Source organism: Cucurbita maxima, unplaced genomic scaffold (assembly GCF_002738345.1).
Source record: "Cucurbita maxima cultivar Rimu unplaced genomic scaffold, Cmax_1.0 Cma_Scf00013, whole genome shotgun sequence".
Lineage (NCBI taxonomy): Eukaryota > Viridiplantae > Streptophyta > Magnoliopsida > Cucurbitales > Cucurbitaceae > Cucurbita > Cucurbita maxima.
The window spans coordinates 5,042,982-5,064,572 of NW_019272029.1; the positions used below are offsets into that span (position 1 = coordinate 5,042,982).

A 21,591-nucleotide genomic window follows, 5' to 3' on the forward strand; every position below is an offset into this window, starting at 1 on the left:
TTTTTTTTTTTTTTTTTTTTTTTTTTTTTTTTTTTTTTTTTTTTTTTTTTTTTTTTTTTTTTTTTTTTCAGATTAGACAACGAAGAAAGGATCGTGTTAGGAAAAAAATTATCTGAATAGGTAATTAGTCATTTAACTTTATTTTGACTCGACTGTATTTGATGGCACGCTCTAAAGGATCCTAGTAATTGTTGGCCTGAGTTCCAGAGAGAACCATCCTAAGTTTAGAAGACATCGTTCTGAGTTAAGAACTAAGAAACGGCTACTTTCTCCAGTATTCTTCATAATATTTGGCAAACACAGCATGCCAAACATAATGAAATGGCCCCTGGAGGAACTAGGTGCTTCACTTGCAGGTATTTTTTTAATCAGTACTTCACCTTAAATGCTATTTTGGATAATACTTTCTCTAGGGCAATCTAGAAGGAGTCACTAGGGAGGGAGTGAATCCTTGTCATTTTCTATGTGAGTGGATGGTAGAGTTGATTTACCTTAAAATGCAATAGGGGACATGGTGATCAACTCTCCAACACCCTTAGCATAAATTGAACATACTAGTTGGCCTGCCACCCCTAGACCAAGAAAACTGCCTAAATTCAACAAAAGAGGATGAATCATTAGCAAACCCATAGTCGGGTAGACTGGTTAAATCAAGGCAATATAGGAGAAGGGCATTCATGAGTATCAACATGAATGTGTCATCCGAATCTTGTAGGATTAGGCACGTCCCCGTGAGTTAGATAAGGTGCATAAGCTAGCCTAGATACTCCCATCTAAAGGAGGAAGGAAAATAAAAGTAAAAAAGATAAAAGGTAACTTAAAATAATAAGGGGCAAGCATATACAGTGAGTTTCAGTAAGTTAAGGATTGGAGACCCATCAATAGCACATGAACTGTTGAAAGCAAGCCATCACAGACTCAACTGACTCTTGACCACTTTCTATGCAATTGGATTTACCAAAAAATGCATTGTTGGGAGGGGGAAAACAGTGTTAACTCTCCAGTACACTTAGGGCAAGGTCAGCCTAGGTGAATCATTCAACTGTGTTAACTCTCTGGCCATTTTATGTGGGATAGGTTAACCAGCATTGTTCTCCTTCCCACTGAATGAAGGTTTCTATTATAGAAAATAGCCCCAAGATGGTTCTCTATCTAATATTGGGTCGATAGGAGCATAAGTGCATCCTAACATTATTTATGGGGAGCCGAACAACAAAGCCTCCTCCTCAAATAAAGATGCCTCTCACCATTTCAGCGTACCATCCCTCCTTTTCACTAAGCCACTTCGTCCGCGCCCTATTTGTCATTTTCAAGCTTTCAAGCCCGAGAATAGCCAGTTGGAAAGACGGTATGAAAAATTGTTTCTAACTAGTAAGGAATAAGTTCACCTTAAAGGACCTCTATCTCAAAACCCCCAGTCTAAGAAATTCTCTTCACCAGTCTGAAAAAGCGGGGGAATGGGCAATTTTTTCTGTCAGTATTGGCAGCTAAGGTCTCAGTCAAGTATTCCAAGCGCGAGGGTCACTTCAAGATATCAAGGATGTTCCGGGCTTTCAATCTAGTCCAATCGGCCTAAGGGGCCATGTACTATTCTAGTTTAGCAGACCTAGCAAGCATCCTAATCTTTACCACTCAGCCTGTAGCGAGAGGAAGCTGATAAAGATCGATGGTTGGCCACACTATCTGTAGATACCTTTACCAATTCAACAGTCGTGAGGATGCCCTTATCCAATTGTGTAAGAATTTGAAGCACTTGCCAATTAAGACAATAAGAATAAAGCGATGAGGAAGCAGACTTTACCAAGTACATCAGGAAAGTTTCACAAAAATAAGTCGGAGCAAGGACACTGAGTCCTGGAACATGTAAAGATTATGCGTAAATATATTGGATAGGAATATGCAAAGATTATAATTAAAAAATAAAAAGGAAATCATTTGACTAAAAAGTTGATTGGCTGAACTCAAGTTTCATGCACAAAAAACCTTTACTTAAACTGCTAATAACAATATAGTTGCATATAACAAGCCCCAAACTTTTTAAAGAAATTTTTTCTTGTTTTGTTTTTCAAAAGAATAAAACTATAAAACAAATCTTTACGATCACGGAAATAAATTTGAATCAACAAGACACAGCTGGGAAGCCCCAACGTTACAACAAGATCAAGGCCATAAATGAGTTAGGAAGATATATTCAATTTCATCACACTAATGTGGTGGCGCTGAAAATGGCTATTGAATTTACCATGTGTACTACAGGTTCAAAAGGAGACAAAACTATATCAAATAGATAACAAATTTGGCACGTTTATACGCTAACAAAGATTTGAAAACAAAAACACTCAATCATATTCCGTTCACTTGAGTCATATATACATTGGTGTGCATAAAACTTGAGTTCTTAAACCAAAGAAGGTATAATTACAATAAAGAACAACCAACTTGTGGACCAATGTGTAACTTAGCTATTTACAGTTCTATGTACTAATGTACATGGTTATGCCCATTTACTGCCCTAAGTGAATTAGGGTTGTGAACTCTATTTGAGCTACATATGTGTTAGTTATGCCCATTTACACCCTTAAATCACTTTGTGGACTCTATTTGAGCTCCCATTTACTGCCCTTGGTGAAGATGACTCATAATAACTCTCCAATTTTCACATCTTATGGAAACTAAGCCTTGTTGTATTTTCGAACAAACAAAATGATAATCAACTTTAATATGTTTAACTCACTCATAAAATCCTGATAAGAAGTACCCAAGTATCATTGGATATTTTTTTTCAAGAAACTATATTTTTAATGCAAAGAAAAAAAAAAGTTCATGGGTAGAAATCCAAATTGGAGAAAGCTAAATAAAAATAAGGCACAAATGCATCCAATCAAGAGAAATATTGCTAAAAGAATAATTAGCAGACAAAGAAGAGAACATCCAAGAGAAGCTTTAATCTTGGCCAAATCAAGATGCTCCCTCCAAGATAAGCACATATCTTCAAGATGAGATACTAAAACCTAACGCAATCTAGAGTTGATACTTTTGGATCTTTAAACAACTCTTCGATTTTTTGAGTTGCAATTTACACGTTGATGTACAACATTACTTACCCCCAACATTTTTTTTGCTAGATAACAAATTAAACTCATTTTGTTCAAAAGTAAACTCCAGTCATAAATATTTTAAACTAGACAAAAGCTCTTCGACTAGTCTACATGTAAGTGATGTTCTTGTTATTTTGTAGATAACATCAATATCCTTTCCTCACGGCCTCATTGTAAATTGAGAACCTAGGTATTGTCGGTTTGTGAAATTATTAATCTCATGCTGTCGTCAGCACATCCTTTGTGCAAATAAAAGTTGTCCTTACATTCTTTAAACTATTTGAATTGTGCATTATTTACCGTTAACTTGAAACTTTCAGCAAGTGTTCGATAATACCCAACAATCGAAAAAAACATCAGAACTCTAGCATCCCAAGCCAGAGGATTTAGTCAAACGAAGCCATCATCTTGAGAAAGAGAAGTCATGCGACAACTTTAGGTTTGCATGTTTTGGAGAAAAGGTCTTCTTGTTCATCCTTTTTTTTTGTTTTTTATCTCAACGGTCATATGTCAAAGCCTCAAAGAGACATAAATCATTTGATCAGTGTCATCACTGTTTTATTATTATTATTATTATTATTATTAGAGACAATTTCATTGATATTTGAAATTTACAAAAAGGATGTAATATCCATAATGTTTACAAAAGACTTTTCCAATTTACAATGAGGATGACATAACTATAGGAAGCAAAAATATTAAACAGTTTACACCAAGATATAGCTTGGTAAATAATATTTTCAAAGAGATTTGTATAAGTACGTATCTTTTCCGTGAATACTTTTTGATTTCTTTGTTTCCACATATTCCAAAAGAAAGCCATGAGATTTTCCATAGATGGGATTTTGCATCAATCTTGTCAAACTAATTTTAGTCCAGTACCCATACTACAGATATGGCAACATCTATAATCAATATATATAATAACAAGCATACAGGATAAGCAACTAGGCCATAATGCCAATGTAAATACCTGCTATCCTAAAAAAATGGAAATACCTGTAAGAAATGCTCAGACATTCTACTGATGTGCAAGCAAGATTATGAAAAGAAACGCAGATGTTCTACTGATGAGCAAGCAAGATTATGAGCCAAACAACTGGACCAAAAAAAAAATCACAAAAGGAAACAAGTTCGCCATAATACAATAATATTTCATTAAAATGAAAGCATTGAAATCAAGGAAAACAAGCCAAGAAGAAGAAAAACCAAAAAATAAGAATAAGTAGAGAAGGGTACAAATTGACCTTTGAAAAGAACTTCTGTGCATGACTTCGTATCTGGACTGCAGTTTTGGTTCCAATATGCTCTGCATATAAAGGCATACAACGGAGAATCAGGAGCCTTTTTGAGGGACAATATAAACTTGATAGCATTCATTAAAGGATCCAGATCAAATTAGCTCAACAATAACCATAAATTAGTATCACAGATCATAAAATTTTTAATTGAAGCAAATTTTGATTAATGACCTGTATGGTAATTAAATTTTGCATCAAATATCAGAAAGTATATAATTCATCCAACCAAGGTTACAAACTAAGAAATCAACAAAAGTCAAAAAGGAATGCTGACAGTTGAGCAAAATATAACCTTCAATTCTCTGCCATGCTCGCCCATAGAGCTTCAGCGCCTCTAAAAATCGATTGTGCTCCTCCTCCGTCCAGCGCTCTCGTTGCTTTGTAATAGTATATGGCTTCCTGGTCTATCATATGTAGACCTCAATTATAAACAGTTTTCATTTTTCATTTCTTTCCCTTTTCTTAACTTCTTCTCCTTAATTATCTTTTCCTTTTCTGTGAGAAGGGGGAATGGATTATTACCTTAAAAACCAAGTCTTCTCCTGAGGAGTTGGGTTCCATCGAAGGACCTGAGCAGCAACCGCTGCTTCAAATCCTCTCTAACGAGCAAGGGGTAAAAAGAAAACCTCCTTTCATCATTGTTAGGGATACAAAAAATTATAAATGGTGAAGCCGTTGTTTCTTTTGTCACCGGGCTCCTTGATGCTACTGCAAAATAGAAAAAAAGCGACTGCAATCGGAAGCGATCCGTCTCTTTTTCAAGTAAACAAAATTAAGAGTAACTGCATCAGTAGACTTATATTATGTAAAATTTTAATATTGTAGGAAACATCAAAATAGAACTTCATAGAAAATATTTTCAGAAGCCAACGTAAAAAGATAGAGATACTTCGCCGAAAAAGAACTTAAAATGAAAATTCCTTATTCAGAATCCTCACCAAAACGAACTGGAAGACGCCAAAACCTTAGAATGTAGAAAAGAGAGAAAATTCTAATCAGTAATCAACAAACTACTTTCTCCAGCTCACAGATATGCATCGTTACAATACCGATCTGGTAAAGCCAAGTAAACTATCCATTTAGCTGCCGAGAAAACATTAGAAATCGAATGATTAAAAAAAAAAAAAACAGAGAAAAGAAAAATCAACTAACTTAAGCAGCACCAAGCAATTCAATCTGCAAAAACAAAAGCCTACAGATTAAGAACTCCATCCGTTTATAAAATTTTCTCGGCAACCAAACTGAGAGTAAGGATTAAGAAGAAGCCCTAGAGAGAGAGGGAGAGAGAAAAAGAAGAGTACCTTGGAAGAAAGCCATGGTTGGAGGTAATTCGGAAGGGAAGAGTGGGTAGTCCGATCATGCATGAGAGTGAAATCACTAGAAACTCAGCAGAAACCCCATGGTTTGTAGAGATTAGGAAGGTGAATTGAAGGAAAAAGCAAGAAGAATCTGAAGAAGAGGAATCAATAAACAGAGAGGGTGGAAGTAGTAGCAGAGAGTATTGTTTTTGTTCTCTGTTTCCTTTTTCTTCTGTATGAGACCTAACGCACCGGAAGTTACAGTTTTGGGCGTCGGAGCAATCTCAGCCACTACAATTTCTTCTGGATTTTGCGCCGTTTAAAAAATAAAAACCAGCGAGTTTTTAGTTTTTATTTTTTGAGGCTACAAACAAGTGGAAGAAGGCAATAGAGAAAGGTCGTTGCATTGGATTTTGACAAGTGGCGGAAAACTAGTGGCTGTGGATGATAAAAGCCCACCGATACGCTTTTTCCTTTCTTTTCTTTTTCTTTTTCTTTTTCTTTTTTTATTTTTTTATTTTGAAATTTGTTATTTGGTCCGCCAATCTCGTCCACAAGTTCTAAGCGGAGAGGCTGAGTGCTTAAAAGCGTCCCGTCCAGCTGTCTTTGGTGGGGCCCGCGTACACGTGGCGACTATTGTAACCGGAAGTGGCCGGTCACGTGTGGGTTCGGAGTTGGTGGTATGACTCTTTTTTTTTTGTTTTTCTGACGTGGATTCACGAAACCGCTACGTGGCGTTTTTCTAGAAAGGCTGAGGCGTACGACAAGTTTCCGTGGTATATGAGGGGAGAGAGCTTCCCCACCGTGTATTTCTTTTTTCTTACCGTAGAGAGAAACCAGTTTTTTTTTTTAAATAATATTGTAGTTTTTAAAAAATAACAAATAATAAAAAATATTAGTTTATGAGAAAAATCCCCTAATATTTTATTTTTAAAAAATATAAATGGTAAGCGGTAAGAATGAGAAATATTATCCACTAAGTAAAATATAAACTAATTAAATATTAAAAATAAAATAAAATAAAATATATTACTAATCCAATCGAAACAATATTAAGGTATTATAAATATAAATATCTAAGATATATTTCATAATTAATATATTATATTATCTCCTCATCCTCAAGTTGGAAAGAATATTAAATGATTACGAATATCTTAGATATATTTTATAACTGATATATTATAATATCCTTTTAAATTGGAAAAAATATTAACGGATGATTAGGAATATCTAAGATATATTCCATTTCAAATGGGAAAGAATATTAACGGATTAGGAATATACATAACTAATATATTACCAAAAGATTCAAAATATTCAAAAATATCAACAACAGAATGCGAGAGAGTTCTTGATTTCAAACCTGTGGCATTAGCCATCAAGCATATCTACATTTGTTGAAAAATATTATTTTTAATTTCATAAAATATGTAAGGGTCACATGTTCAATTTGACTTAGTCTTTTGTGGAGATAAGGGGATCGGAAATAAATCTCGGCCACAAACATTTTCTGTCGAGAGACTTAAATCTCGGCCACAAACATCTTGTGTCGAGATACTATAAATACCCACCATATATTATGTAAAAATAATATTCGTGGATGAATGTAATTTAGATCTCAAATTGAGACGGCCACAATGGATGAATGTAATTTAAATCTCAAATTGAGACGACCACAAATATCTTTTGTTGAGAGACTATAAAATCTTGTGTCGAGAGACTATAAATACCCACCATATATTATGTAAAAATAATATTCGTGGATGAATGTAATTTAGATCTCAAATTGAGACGGCCACAATGGATGAATGTAATTTAAATCTCAAATTGAGACGACCACAAATATCTTTTGTTGAGAGACTATAAAATCTTGTGTCGAGAGACTATAAATACCCACCATATATTATGTAAAAATAATATTCGTGGATGAATGTAATTTAGATCTCAAATTGAGACGGCCACAATGGATGAATGTAATTTAAATCTCAAATTGAGACGACCACAAATATCTTTTGTTGAGAGACTATAAAATCTTGTGTCGAGAGACTATAAATACCCACCATATATTATGTAAAAATAATATTCGTGGATGAATGTAATTTAGATCTCAAATTGAGACGGCCACAATGGATGAATGTAATTTAAATCTCAAATTGAGACGACCACAAATATCTTTTGTTGAGAGACTATAAATACCCACAGTATAATATGTAAAAATCATATTCGTGGATGAATGTAATTTAGATCTCAAATTGAGACGTTTTCCTTAGAAATTAGAGCATCATATTTGTCATTTCTAAGTTAAGTAATTCTTGTGTAGAATTGCGAATTGCACCTGAGCCATTCAATCAAGACTTACATCAAGTTCGATTGTGAAGTTACACAATTTATAACAAAGTTTCCAAATCTTGCCTTATCTCTTGGTTGTTCCTAATTTTGTATAAGGAGGTGTTATTACTTTGATTCAAGGGCTCTTGCTTCAACAAAAGTTTGATAGTTGGTTGAAGATTAGGGTTGCCTTATCACTTTTGTGTTTACGGTAGTGAAAATACCCATCAAGTTAAACAAGTATATGCGATAATCTGGATACATTGCCAATGATAGACGCATTGATTTGCTTTTTAGATTTTCAAGAAATTATTGAATTTACAACCCAAAAAAAAAAAAAAATGCAAAAGGCTGCCTCTTTTGGTTTGCTTTATAGACTCCTCAATAAATTATTAAATTTCTCAAAAAGATGCAAAACTCATAAATAGATTGCATTAGGAGTGTTTCAATAATTTCTTTAATTTTTTTTTTTAAATCTTTTCCATTAGAACTGGTGTACATCCAACCTTACAACTCGGATCAACCTAACCTGAATTATAGGGGTTGGGTTGAGTTATTTTTCCTGGACTCGAATTTATTCGATTCGGTTCGGGTTCATAGGATAGAAACCTCTGGTTAGACCCGAACCAAACAAAACTTATAAAATACATTATGAAACTGAGTGTATTGATGGGTCTATCAAAGAGCCTACGCCCTTCTAAAAAGGAGATACCACATGCCGAACCTTTGCGACGATGTGACATAATTCACGAAGACATATCATATTTACTAACAAGATAAAGTCAAATGGACCAAAATCATGGGACTGTTGGAACCTTTACCAGTGCCCTTTCAGCCATGGAAAACATGTCTCTAGACTTTATCATACACCTCCCCAAGGTAGGAGACATTGAGTCCATTCTAGTAATTGTGGATAGGTTTTCCAAGTATGCCGCATTTATCCCAACGGAAAAAAAAGTTATGCTCTGTCGAAGCAACTGCCCAATTATTCTTTCAACATGTTCTCAAGCTGTAGGACATTCCCATAAACATTATTAGTGATTGTGGTGCGAGATTTACAGAGACCTTTGGGATGAGCTATTTAGGCTACTGGGGTCGAACCTAAACATCTTCTTGAGCTAACATTCCCAAACCCTAAACCCTAAACCCTAAATATTTAATAGCATGCTTGAAAAGTTCTTCCGTCACTTTATTGATGCATGAATAAAAAATTGGATACAGATGCTTAACATTGCTCAGTTTAGCTTCAACGGTCAACAAAGCTCGTTGATAGAGAAGACTCCCTTCGAGATAGTATGTGGCAGACAACCACTCATGCCCCACTTCATTGACCACCTATACGCTAGGAGAAGCCCACAAGCATATAACTTCACCAAGGAGTGGAAGCAAACCTTTGAAGTGGCACATGTGTACTTAAGAAAGTTTCACGACGAATGAAAAAGTGGGTAAACCAAAAACGCAGACCATTGGAATTTCAGACCCGTGACCAAGTTTTGATCAAGCTTAGACTAGAAAAGTTTAGATTTCATAGGAATATGGTTCAAAGACTAATGCAGAAATATGAAGGGTCAATCAAAGTCCTCCAGAAAGTTGGGAGGACCTCAATCCGTCTTCAACTACCTACATGGATGATGATTCATCTTGTTATCCATGCAAGTAACTTAAAGCGGTACCACCCAGAATATGACGACCATGAATTCAACGAAATGACACGATTCCCAGTTACGATGAAAGACACGAACAAAAAAGAAGTAGAAGAGATTTATGTTGCGAACACGTCGCATTGGCAAGCCAAGACGAAACGTATAAGAATACTTGGTTAAGCGGAAAGGACTCCCCATGGCATGCCAAAACCCTTGCCTTCTATCACTTTATCGCTTTCCTTTTCTGCCTTTATGTATAGTTTTCTTATTGTGTTTTCTAAGTGTATGATCGTTCAAGAGAATCATGTATATGCCTAGTAGACATGAAATTTCCCAGAATATACTATAGAGGGATGCGACTAGTCGTCAACTCCTCTCACCTAGATTTTGTATGATCGTTCGCGAAATCACTTATAGTTCTGCTAGACCTGAATTGCCTCAAAATGTACAATAGGGGGATGAGACTAGTTGTCGAATTCTCTATACCCAAAAAATTTATATTCTATTTAAGTCGTTGTGTTGCCTTTTACTTGTTGACATATAACATTGCTTTCAATCTTTCTCTCTCAATCGTGCTTTCAAACTCTCTTTCAAAATCTCTCTGACCTCGTTTTCTAAATCCTTTTCTCAAAATAGGGCCAAAGGCTTGAGCAGACGTTACCCGTCTGTAGGTGTCACGAACTGATTGTCAAGGCTTCAAAACTCGGACCGTGACTACAAAGACGAAGCGAAAGCAATTGAAAAATAAATGAAAAGAAAGGTAGAATAAAAGATAAAAATCGAATAAACTTAAAACAAAAGAAAGAGGAGTATTATGTTTCAAATATTATAAAGGTACAAATATAAAAGGGAATACAAAAGATTACAAAACGACTAAAAATAGACCGACACTCCGGAACGATCCCTTCTGTGGACTGTACAGTTCTCGAATGCTTCCCCACCTCAACCAGCAGCCTGCGAACACCTGAAAAAGGAAAGAAAATAAGGATGAGTATAAAAATTATACTCAGTAAGCCACCTACTTGTAGACCCTCATCACAGGTTTAACAAATTCCCACGGGTTTCTCATGGGCTCTAGTACTTCTGGTTCTGGTCTTATCCCCTTGGAGCCATGTTGGTTCTCCGTTCTTTCATTTAAACCCTAAGAGTTCCCTTATACCAAACTGTGTATGACTGGTGACCTTCGAGTAGCTACCTCGATATGACTCTTGAGACTACTTGGTATTTGACCTGGGGTGAGATGCAACCACCTAGGTCCACAATAGTCCCCCTCATCGGAAGGGACTATCCTCCCTTATCCCATCCAGTTAAATGGTCTGTATGACGTGATTCTCACGTTTTCCATACTAAAATGGCTAGGAGCATTCGGGTCCTGATCAGAAACCCCATGGTCCCCCATGAAGCTATGATACCATTCACACAATTTGCATCCCTTAGTTTGTATGTAGTGGTGGTTTGTTAGACTCTCAAGGGAAAATGTTAGGTCTATACTTAGTGACTTATCACTCTAACCACAAATCACTAGACTTATCATAAGAGTGGGTCATGAAAATTAATAGAATGTATACACAACTATTATCCAGCATCATCATACATAATTCATGCAAAGTAAACATACATACTCAATGAGGCGATAACATCGATCAAGCTCCCGAAGCATAGAGTTCACAATTTTTCATCATCATTTCAGCATGAAGTAAACATATACATTTATAGCGGAAACTTAAAGCATAATTGCAACACTAAAAACTTCTCATAATGATTCACAAATTACATTCATACTCATAATAATCAAATTACCCAAATTCATTCATAGAAAGCTACCACCTAAGATAAATTCACTAGCATGCACAAGTATTTCTTCCTAAATACCTTGGGGTGACTTACATGATTGATGCATACCCTTTCGTTTAACATTTTTATGTGAATAAGCGGTTCAAAAATACTGGTTTTCCTTAATTAGGTCATATTTCACATAAAGTATGGTAAAAATCGGAATTGGGATGAAAATCGGGGCCAAAAATGGACTTACACGCGCTCTCATGCACGCTCTCAAGCCTTGAGGAGCCCTACTCACGGCTATCACATGCGAGTGCCACGTGCAGAGCATTCATGTAGTCGTAGGTCGCTGGATTGGTTTGGGTAGCGGTTCGAATCAGCTCAGTTGGACTGTGGGTCAGTTGGGCACTAGATTACTGGTCGTCACAAGGGTAGCAAGTCAGGTCGAGGATTGCGTACGACCTGTGTCGCAATTTGGCTTAAGTCGAGTTGCTTCACTCGACGTCTAACATGTTTCCGCCACCTGCCGAGACGCGTCGCTCCTCTCCCTGGAAATCGCAACGCAAAATTCGATTAATTTTTTTTCTCATTTTCATATATTTTAATCTATAACTCAATTTGATTCAGTTTCTTCAGCAAAGTTGTATATTGTAAATCAAGCTACGTCCTGATTTTTTTTTTATGGAATTTTACTTCAACATTGACCGATTTAAGGATGTCGGAAGTAGGTACATTCACTCTTACCGTTCTTGGAATGAACTCTCGGAACAACAGTTTTTTGCCACGATTTTAGCCAAGTGCCTCCACGAAATATGTGAAAGAATACTTCCTAGAAGAATTTATCAAAATCTTAGGCCTTAACTCGTAAAAAATGGCTCAGATCTATGGAAAAATCATGAAATATTATCTTGCAGATCTTCTGGGTTCTTGAGGGAGAACGAAGCTTCAGTCACTCAAATCTCCTTATTCCTTCGTAGGAGGAGTTCTTGCCTCAAGAACTTGGCTCGAGAAGACTTCCAGTGGTGGTCCGGTGAGTTTCGGACGGTTCTTTCTTCCTCCTCTCTTTAAGTTCTCTCAACCCTCTCTCTTTGTTTTTCCCTTTTGAAGGTAATCTGTCATGGTACTCCAGATCCCAATAATGGGCCGAGGGAAAAATGACCTATTTATCTCTCTCTGTTGACTTTGAACAGTTTTTTTTTTTTCACAGTAGGTGTCACCACCCTAAGTTGGCTTGGCTTTTTTTAGTTGAGAGTGAGTGTCGCACAATCACCAAATCTGCTACCAAGAAAAGTGCGAGTGTGACACACAACATACCTAATGACATAATTAAGAGCCTACAAAGAGGTTGCTAACTGAATCTTTGTACTAACTCCATGTTTTCCATGTTTTCTAGGTATAAGGAGCTAGTCGAGGACAGAAGCTCACTATGAAGCAAGTGTCATAGACAAGTCTCACCCTTCGAATGTAAATGTATGAACTCTATTTGATATAATGTAAATATATTGTTATTATGTTTTAAATTTTCTTTGTCTTATTTTGTGAAATTTTTTCCCTTCTTTTGACTCATTGAATCAACCTCAAGTTGCTGCTAGTAAAAATTAGGTCATGAAAACTAGGGTGGACTTATTGGTTAGACCCGTAGGCAGACATGTGTGGAGTACGGTTACCATTGTAAGAGTGAAGGGCTCCTCCATACTTATGAGCTTTACCCCAGGCCTTTTTTCTGGGGCCACAGTGACTAGAGAAAAATTAGCGCAAGATTGATAACAGACCTAAGGAAACGTATTTTAGAGCCCAACCTAAGGGCACTGCATTTTAGGACTCATCACAAAGGTCGGGTAAACTAGAGCTCGTCATAAGAGGCTATTTAGCATAGACTGTATAGTAGGAATGTATATTGTTGCATAAACCTTATATAGCTAGAACATGAAATAGTAAGTTATTGTCTAAGGATTATAGCTGAACATCTAGTTTAAATATATGTTATATGCTATACTAGTATAGCAAGAGCTTATGTGTAGGTTGTTTACTGGTCATGGTGAGATCATGTTGATCGAAACTGTGATGGGACCTGGCAACCTGTGTCCTTGTATCTTTTTTGTATAGGCTTTTGAAAATCCAATTGTTTGTAAATATACATTTTATTTAAAGTCCCATGTGTGTACACGAATATTTAACTTGTTTTAGTTTTAATGTATTTAGTTTAAATACCTTTATGTCAATTGTTTCAAAAGTGAAAAAATTTATCTTATTTAGTATAATGGTCCATGATCCCTGATCCAATGCATCTAAAAGTGGGTCGTACAATGCATAATATTTAAATGGTTGCTTGGTAACTATGGTTATAGAAGAATTTTATAAAATGTAGGCATTCATCCTAACTACTTTCCAAGTCCATGACACACACCCACAGCTTTGCTCTAGTAGTACTTGATTGAGTCTTTCTATTTGACCATTTATCTAAAGGTGGAAGGTTGTACTAAACCTTAAATACATCCTTAGTGCCTTCTATAAACTCTTCCAGAAGCGAAGCGAGGGATGAACCTTGCATCTGAGTCTAACATTATTGATCAGGTACTCCATAAAGTTAGATAGTCTCTTCCATATATGTGGGTCAAATTGTCTATGGAATATGTTGTCTTTCTTGGGATTAAGTGGGTGTACTTTGTTAGACGGTCAACAGTGACCCATACGACCGTAAACACTTTCTTGATCTTAGGAAATCTCGAGATGAAGTCCATAGTAACATCCTCCCACTTCCATGAGGGGTTGCAAGAGTCCTAAAAAATACTGCCTTGGTGCCTTAATCTAATAACAGGTCAGACATCGACTACATATTCAACAATATCCTGATTCATTCCTGGCCACCAAAAGTAGGACTTTAAGTCCAGGTGCATCTTGGTATTTCTATGGTGGATAGTATATGGTGAGTCGTGGGCCTCCATGAGCAACTCCTTTAATAAGTCCTCATTATTGGGGATACATAGTCGAGCTTTCCACAACAGACCCTTGTTTATTGGCATAGCAAATCCTTTCAGACAATTTGCTTCTTGCTGTTGTAAAACTTTGTTTACGTACAAGTTTGCTGCTAGTGTATCTATTATACTATTGTGAATTACTATTGTTTATAATTAAGTAGGGAACACTATCTCCATTCGTATGAGGTGTTATGGAAAAATTAAAAGTAAAGCCATGAAAACTTAGGCTCAAAGTGGATAATATCATACATTTAGAGGGTCATGGTTTCTAACATGGTGTAAGAGCCATGCCAATAGAATCGTAAAGTGTTAAACAAAGAAGTTGTGAGTCTCAAGGTGTAGTCAAAGGTGTCACAAGTGTCAAACAAAGGGTGTACTTTGTTCAGAGAAGTAGTCTGCATCATGTATAAATGGCAAGCATCACGTAACATTTTGTACATAACATATATCTCATGACATACATGCACCATCATACATCAATCAATTAGCTAACTTAACAGTAAGGTCACTTACGCCTAAGCTGAGCCACAAAATTGAGTAAATAGAGCCGTGAGTGAAGTCGATCAAGCAATCACACCACCATAGCTAAGTTGCAGCTGGAATGGTCACGTGGCGAACACGTGTGCAGCTGAAGAAGGCACAGGTTGAAGTCGGGTTGAGGCATGGGTATACGGGTCGTTGACAGGTTGGTGCACTATTGGTTGAGCTGGGCCAAGTGAACGCAGACGGATTATTTTCTCTAAGATGTGACTGGGCTAGGGTGTACATATTGGGTCATTGCGGCACTGGGCAAATGAACCGAAGGGTTTATTCGTGGGTTGTGTAGGATCCGAGAGTGTTGACGACGATCTATCTTCTTTACCCGAAAACAAAAACTGAAACCCTCGCCTCTTCCTTTTATTTTTTTCAATGGAGCTCTGATGATTCTGTTGCCGTTTTCACACATTTCCGCTACGGTTTGTCCTCTGAAAATTTATATAACTCGATAGTACTACTCTATTCTTAAACCTCAAAAACTATTTGTTGTAACTTTGAGATCTCCGCAACCAATTTTCCTGTTCAAATCTTTCGATTTCTCTCTCGATTATTAGGGTAGATTGTAGAATGGGAAGATTTTTTAGTTGATATGATGAACGGCGTGAGCTGGTACAGTCTTTTTGTAAAGTCCAGGCTGACTCAATGACTACAAAAAGAAGGGTAAATTATTCACAAGTAAAACAATTAAAATTTAAACATAATTTATATTATAACAAATTAGTGCTCCTACTCCAAAGTTTATGGCACAAAACATAATGGTTAAGACACAAAATAAGCCATGAACACAAAACATTTTAAAACAAAAGGGTTGAGAACAATGAGTAAGGCTTGTTTATGGCACCTACTCCAAAGTCCGCTCCTGACCTCAACCGGCTTCTTGTTCACCTAAAAAACATGAAAAATAAAGGAGTACAAAGACTTTATAGGCTCTTAATCGTGTCCTTGAAATGCTAGGGTACCAAACTCTTTTTTTTTCTTGTTCTTGTTCTTATGGTAAGTACTTAGGCCCTTTAGTTCTATTCTTGACTTGTGGGTTCTTATCTTGATCTATCCTAAGGATCTTGGTCCTTGTATCATGAAACCTTAATTCTAATCTAAGGGCCTTACTACTTACTACTATGGTTCTTGGTTCTTGGTTTTATCCTTAGATCTGGGATCTTGATCCATGTTCTAATCTTTGATCTTTGTCTTTTTCTTGGTACCTTCTAGGTTCTTATTCTGTTCTTCGTTCATTCTCCTAGACACCCCTCTAGGATTTATGGTACGACTCATGAACTTGACGACTTGTGTCCAAGGCTACACACATTCCAAGCGACACAATCTTAACCTACGTCCAAGGTTTCATGCATTCCAAGCGACGATTCTAAACCTGCATCTTAGGTCTTGCCCTTCGATACGGTCTGAAAGCCTATGCGCCCAAGACTTTATGCGTTCTAAGCAACATAGTCTGAAAACCTACATCCAAGGCTTTTTACGTTTCAAGTGATGTAGTCTAATTCTGCATCTAAGGCTTGCCCTATGATACAACCTAAATACCTATGTCCAAGGCTTCATACTTTCCAAGCGGCATAGACTAAATACCTACATTCAAGGCTCCATGCTTTCCAAGCAGCGTAGTCTAAAATCCTGCACCCAAGGCTTGTCCGATTGTACAACCTGAATACCTATGCCCAAGGCTTCATATGTTCCAAGCAACATAGTCTGAATACCTATGCTCAAGGCTTCATACATTCCAAGCAGTGTAGTCTGAGTCATGAACATACTGTCTTGTGAGAGGTCTTACGAGTTTTCTTGAGTTTTTGAGTTTTAGGACCTTGGTCCCTTATCCTTGAGTGGTACCTAGCATTCTTCTTACCTTGGTAGTTGTAGAGTTTGTGTGGTATTGTTCTTGGTTCTCAATCTTTTAAGTTTCTAAGGTTCATAACTCCTTGAGACATAAGTTATTACATGCATTCATTAACATATGAACCCATCATGCTTTCTAATAGCAAGCATGAGTTATTCTAAAAAGCTATATAGTCATAACGAATTTTTTTAGAAGGGTCTCTTAAGTTCATCTTGGTTTAGGTTCTAAACTTGCTCTAATCAACTTGATCTCAAGCATATCTTCATGTACTTAATAGGCCTTATATAAAGACATTTGAGCACGTACAGACCTTGAGATATCATAAATAGTCCTAGGGGCATTTCGTTCATTTTACTCCTAAATCTTGGTTTTGCTACTTAACGTGTTCTAATGGATTTAAAATTTTGCAACATTATCAAACATCATAAAATAAGGTCTACTACATATTTTCATAGCATTTGGAGTTCATCTAGGTGATTAACCAAAGGTAAATTACCTTAAGGGTATTACGGTCATTTTACACTATTTCTTAGTTTACGTACTTAACCTTATCCATTGACCACCAAATTTCATATATAATATCAACATGTTATAATATGCTCATCATTAAAATTTTATAGGCAGAAGATTTCATTTAGTGGGTTATTTTAACGTTACTTAAATTTCTAGCAATTTGATCGGTTCAGGGCCTTAACTCTTGATTCTTTGAATTTTTCTTTATAATACTTTACATCATACTTGGATAAAGGCTCATAATAAAATACAAATGATTCCTAAAGTTTTCTTACGAAAAGAACAAGTTGGCTACTTACCTCGTCGTCGATATTTGGAACCTCTGTTCTCGAGCTTCCAATATTCGAATTACTTTAAATTTTCTTCCATAGACTCCTTATTGTTCTAGTTTCTTCTAGTGGATTGTAGGATAAGATATTAGCCTCCCAATTTCACCCAAAATTAGTTTTCTTGCTGGAGCTAAAACAAGAGATTCTTTATTGGGCAGCCGTTTTCAAGGCGAGATTTCTTCATGGAACCTCTTACTTATTCTTCTCTCAAGCTAAAGAAATTAATTTGGAGGAACAAATTTGAGTGTGAGACCTTCATTTTGAAATTTTTTTCTCACTTTGCAACTCACCTGAAATACAAAAAATTGTTCTATGATGTTTCAGCTCTTTATTCCCCTAAATTTTACCCGAAATAGATATCCTTCAATTGGGCACGTTTCTGACGTTATTCATCTTCATGGTCTTCTATGGAAACATTCCTTGGAGGTGTAAAAGTTGATTGAGATTGTCCTTGCTTGACAAATTATCGTGTATCCTCGGATTGAATTTTCAAGTTTTCTTTGAAGCTCTTCAGTGGCAGGTTGGATTGGGGAATGCTTTCTAGGCACTTTCTGCACTTGATTTCTTCATAGAACTTGTGGGTAATCTTGTTTAGAAACGTCAGGAACAATTTTGAAGAGAAATGGTGGAGAATTTCCCTCCAATTTGGGAGAACTCCGATAGGAAACCCAAAATCTAAAGCTTATTTCTTGCAATTGGGAGCTTGGCTCCACTTGATTCTTGTTCCATACTATTGACCCAACTTCAGAATCTATAGGGAATCTTTGACCAACGTTGAAACCTCCAGAATCGATCTGATTTGGATATTACATTTTCTAGATAATTCATGAAAAATATTCTCCGATAAGTGAGCTACCGACTTCCAATTTTGTGATCTCACCATGATTGTCAAATATTGGAAGAGATCCAACGGCAAGATTTTGAGATTCAACAGATTTGGTGTAGGACATTATTGTGGAGGTTTTAATTTTAATGGTAATGGTATATCTCCAATTATCCATAATTTCAAGGTATTTGGTAATTTCCACTTTCCAAATATTTTATTATTATTTTAAAAAAAAAAAAAATCTAAAATTTTTAAAAATTATTTCATCATTTGCGGGTCATTTTTCGAGTCTCGAACCTATTGAAATTCCTTTTAGACAAGGAATTAAAAATCCGAAAAGTTTCTTAGTATCGGAAAAAGGACCTTTTTGTCTTTTTTTTTCTTTCGTTCTTTTTTCACAAAAACTTTAACTCCTTCAAATTACTTGTTAGGACGTAGGAGTGACTTGGTTGTGACCTTTGTCTCGGCTTAATTCTCTTAATTTCGCAAGATTTTCGGCCAAATTTGAATTTTTCTTTTTTTCTTTTTTTATTAATAATTCAGACGGTTACCTAGATGTTAGATTTTCTTTTTATTTTATAAATAAATGGCCTATAAAAATTTATTAGAAAAAAAAAAAAAAAATCATTTAGGCAGATTTACTGGGGTGAGATGTCTAGAAAAACAAAATATGCCATAAAGAAAGGGCCTACACATATTTAATATAAAAGACAAAATAAAAATGACGTCTAAGCACATTTACGTGGGAGAGATGCCTAAAAAAAATGGCATTTAAGTAATTTAATTGCAGAGATATGTCGTTAAGAGTTTATCCATGATCTTCTTTTTTTTTTTCTTTTTTTTTTTAAACCTAATTTGGTTGCAATTTTATTTGGAGAGAGAAGAAATAAGATGCAACTTTGATGTCAACCGCACATATAGGTTAACTTAGATTTCAAAGAACAAAATCTAACTTTCATTAACATCAATTAGTGGCACCATCTAAACTAATAAGGTAAGTGATCTTACGGTTGGAATTAGGTAGTTGAATTATACATGATGGTGCATCCTCGTGGACCTTGCATGCACTATATGGTTTGTGCTATGTGTATATGTTCTATGTAATGACATATGATTCTAATTTATGTATGCATGTGATATCTATTATGCCATGTTGTAAATTAAATGAATTACTATGTATTGCCATGTAAATTTATGTGATGGATCATATGACGACTGTTATGCCTATATATGTACAACATGGAGAAAGGAAAACAAAGGAAGAGTGTTAGTGTTATGCTAGGAAGGAGCCTCATGCATGCATGTATGTCATGTGCATCTGCCCTGCTATGTTATGCTAGTATGGATGTGTACCTTCGATATTTATATTCGCTATGATATCATGTGGGCCTTTTCTTTTTCTGCAATGTCCGGTGACACATTCATGCGTTGTGCCCGACCAAGTTAGGCTTAGGAGGTACATATACGAGCCTTCTTGGTGAATCCATGTGTGCGTACGTGGACCGTGTGTGGGAAAGTATTACACCTTCAGTCCTGACTGAAATTAGAAAGAGTCTAAGGTCAACTCACGTGTTACCCTTATATTTTTCAGATTAAGGTAAAACTCCCCTATAAATGATATGCTGGAACGACCATGGAAGTTAAGATAAGGCAGTAGTAGTATGCATTGATTTTTATTTAATAGTTGATAGGAGTTTTTTTTTTTTTTTTTTTTTTTTTTTTTTTTTNTTTTTTTTTTGTTTATTAAAAAACTATGTTATTTCTATTTTTCTTGTTTTAAATTAAATGTGTGGGTCATGAAGCATTTCCCCATATGTTAAATAAGGCTTCTATCATATCTTTAGAGCGAACACTACCGCTACAAATTCCAAATGATGAGTTGGATAGTTGTGCTCGTATTCCTTAATTTCATGGGAAGAATTTTCTATAAACTTTTCATTTTGCATGAACACACAACCATACCATATCTTTCCTGAAGCATCATTATAGATGAAGAAATTGTCCTCTGGTTCGAAATTTCCTACGAATAGACTTAGTGAAATCCGATACTTCGTATATCAGAAAAAGGCAAGATCCGTCAGGTTCAGGATTGATCTTTAATAATGAGTCAGATCGCACCAATATCAATCCATTTTTTCTATTTATTCCAAGACAAGGGTTCCACAATCCCTTAGTCAAAATCAAGGAACTATTCGTACGTTGTTGAATAGAAATAAAGAACGCCAATCTTTGATAATTTTGTCAGCATCGAATTGTTTGCAAATGGATCTATTCAACGATGTAAAAGATTATAATGTCATAAAAGAATCAAGTAAAAAGGATCCTCTAATTGAAATTAGGAATTCGTTAGGACCTTTAGGGGCGGCCCCTCAAATTGTGAATTTTTATTCATTTTATCAGTTAATAACTCATAATCCGATCTCCCTAACTAAATATTTGCAACTTGACAATTTAAAACAGACTTTTCAAGTACTTAAATATTATTTAATGGATGAAAACGGGGGTATTTTGAATTCCGATCCATGCAGTAACATCGTTTTCAATACATTTAATTTGAATTGGCATTTTCTGTATCATAATTATCACCATAATTATTGTGAAGAAACACCTACAAGAATTAGCCTTGGACAGTTTTTTTTTGAAAATGTATGTATAGCCAAAAATGGACCACACCTAAAATCGGGTCAAATTATAATTGTTCAAGTTGATTCTGTAGTAATAAGATCAGCTAAGCCTTATTTGGCCACTTCAGGAGCAACTGTTCATCGACATTATGGAGAAATCCTTTACGAAGGAGATACCTTAGTTACATTTATATATGAAAAATCACGATCTGGCGATATAACGCAGGGTCTTCCAAAAGTGGAACAAGTATTAGAAGTGCGTTCGATTGATTCAATATCAATGAACCTAGAAAAGAGAATTGAGGGTTGGAACGAGCGTATAACAAGAATTCTTGGAATTCCTTGGGGATTTTTGATTGGTGCTGAACTAACTATAGTGCAAAGTCGTATCTCTTTGGTTAATAAGATCCAAAAGGTTTATCGATCCCAGGGGGTGGAGATCCATAATAGACATATCGAAATTATTGTACGTCAAATAACATCAAAAG

The 21,591-nt window shown here is 35.8% G+C and overlaps 2 protein-coding genes across 9 annotated transcripts in view; both read right to left on the reverse strand.

Annotated features, from left to right (window-relative positions):
* The window catches only part of LOC111488569 (protein LHY), a 12,937-nt gene extending 6,889 nt beyond the window's left edge, over positions 1-6,048 (reverse strand). Inside the window, exons 1-6 of one of the 8 annotated variants that reach the window (XM_023136381.1) lie at positions 5,701-6,048; positions 5,552-5,575; positions 5,338-5,363; positions 4,922-5,107; positions 4,692-4,803; positions 4,346-4,407 (exon numbers count right to left, since the gene is read on the reverse strand). In XM_023136381.1, the coding sequence (XP_022992149.1) occupies positions 4,346-4,407; positions 4,692-4,803; positions 4,922-4,960 (213 nt within the window). In that variant the 5' untranslated portion in view covers positions 4,961-5,107; positions 5,338-5,363; positions 5,552-5,575; positions 5,701-6,048. Of the gene's footprint in view, positions 1-4,345; positions 4,408-4,691; positions 4,804-4,921; positions 5,364-5,551; positions 5,576-5,700 lie in introns of all 8 variants that reach the window. The other 7 variants (XM_023136380.1, XM_023136379.1, XM_023136377.1 and 4 more) reach the window with 7 other exon arrangements.
* The window catches only part of LOC111488654 (probable inactive purple acid phosphatase 29), a 421,893-nt gene that overhangs the window by 260,503 nt on the left and 139,799 nt on the right, over positions 1-21,591 (reverse strand). The gene's annotated exons all lie outside the window — the stretch shown is intronic.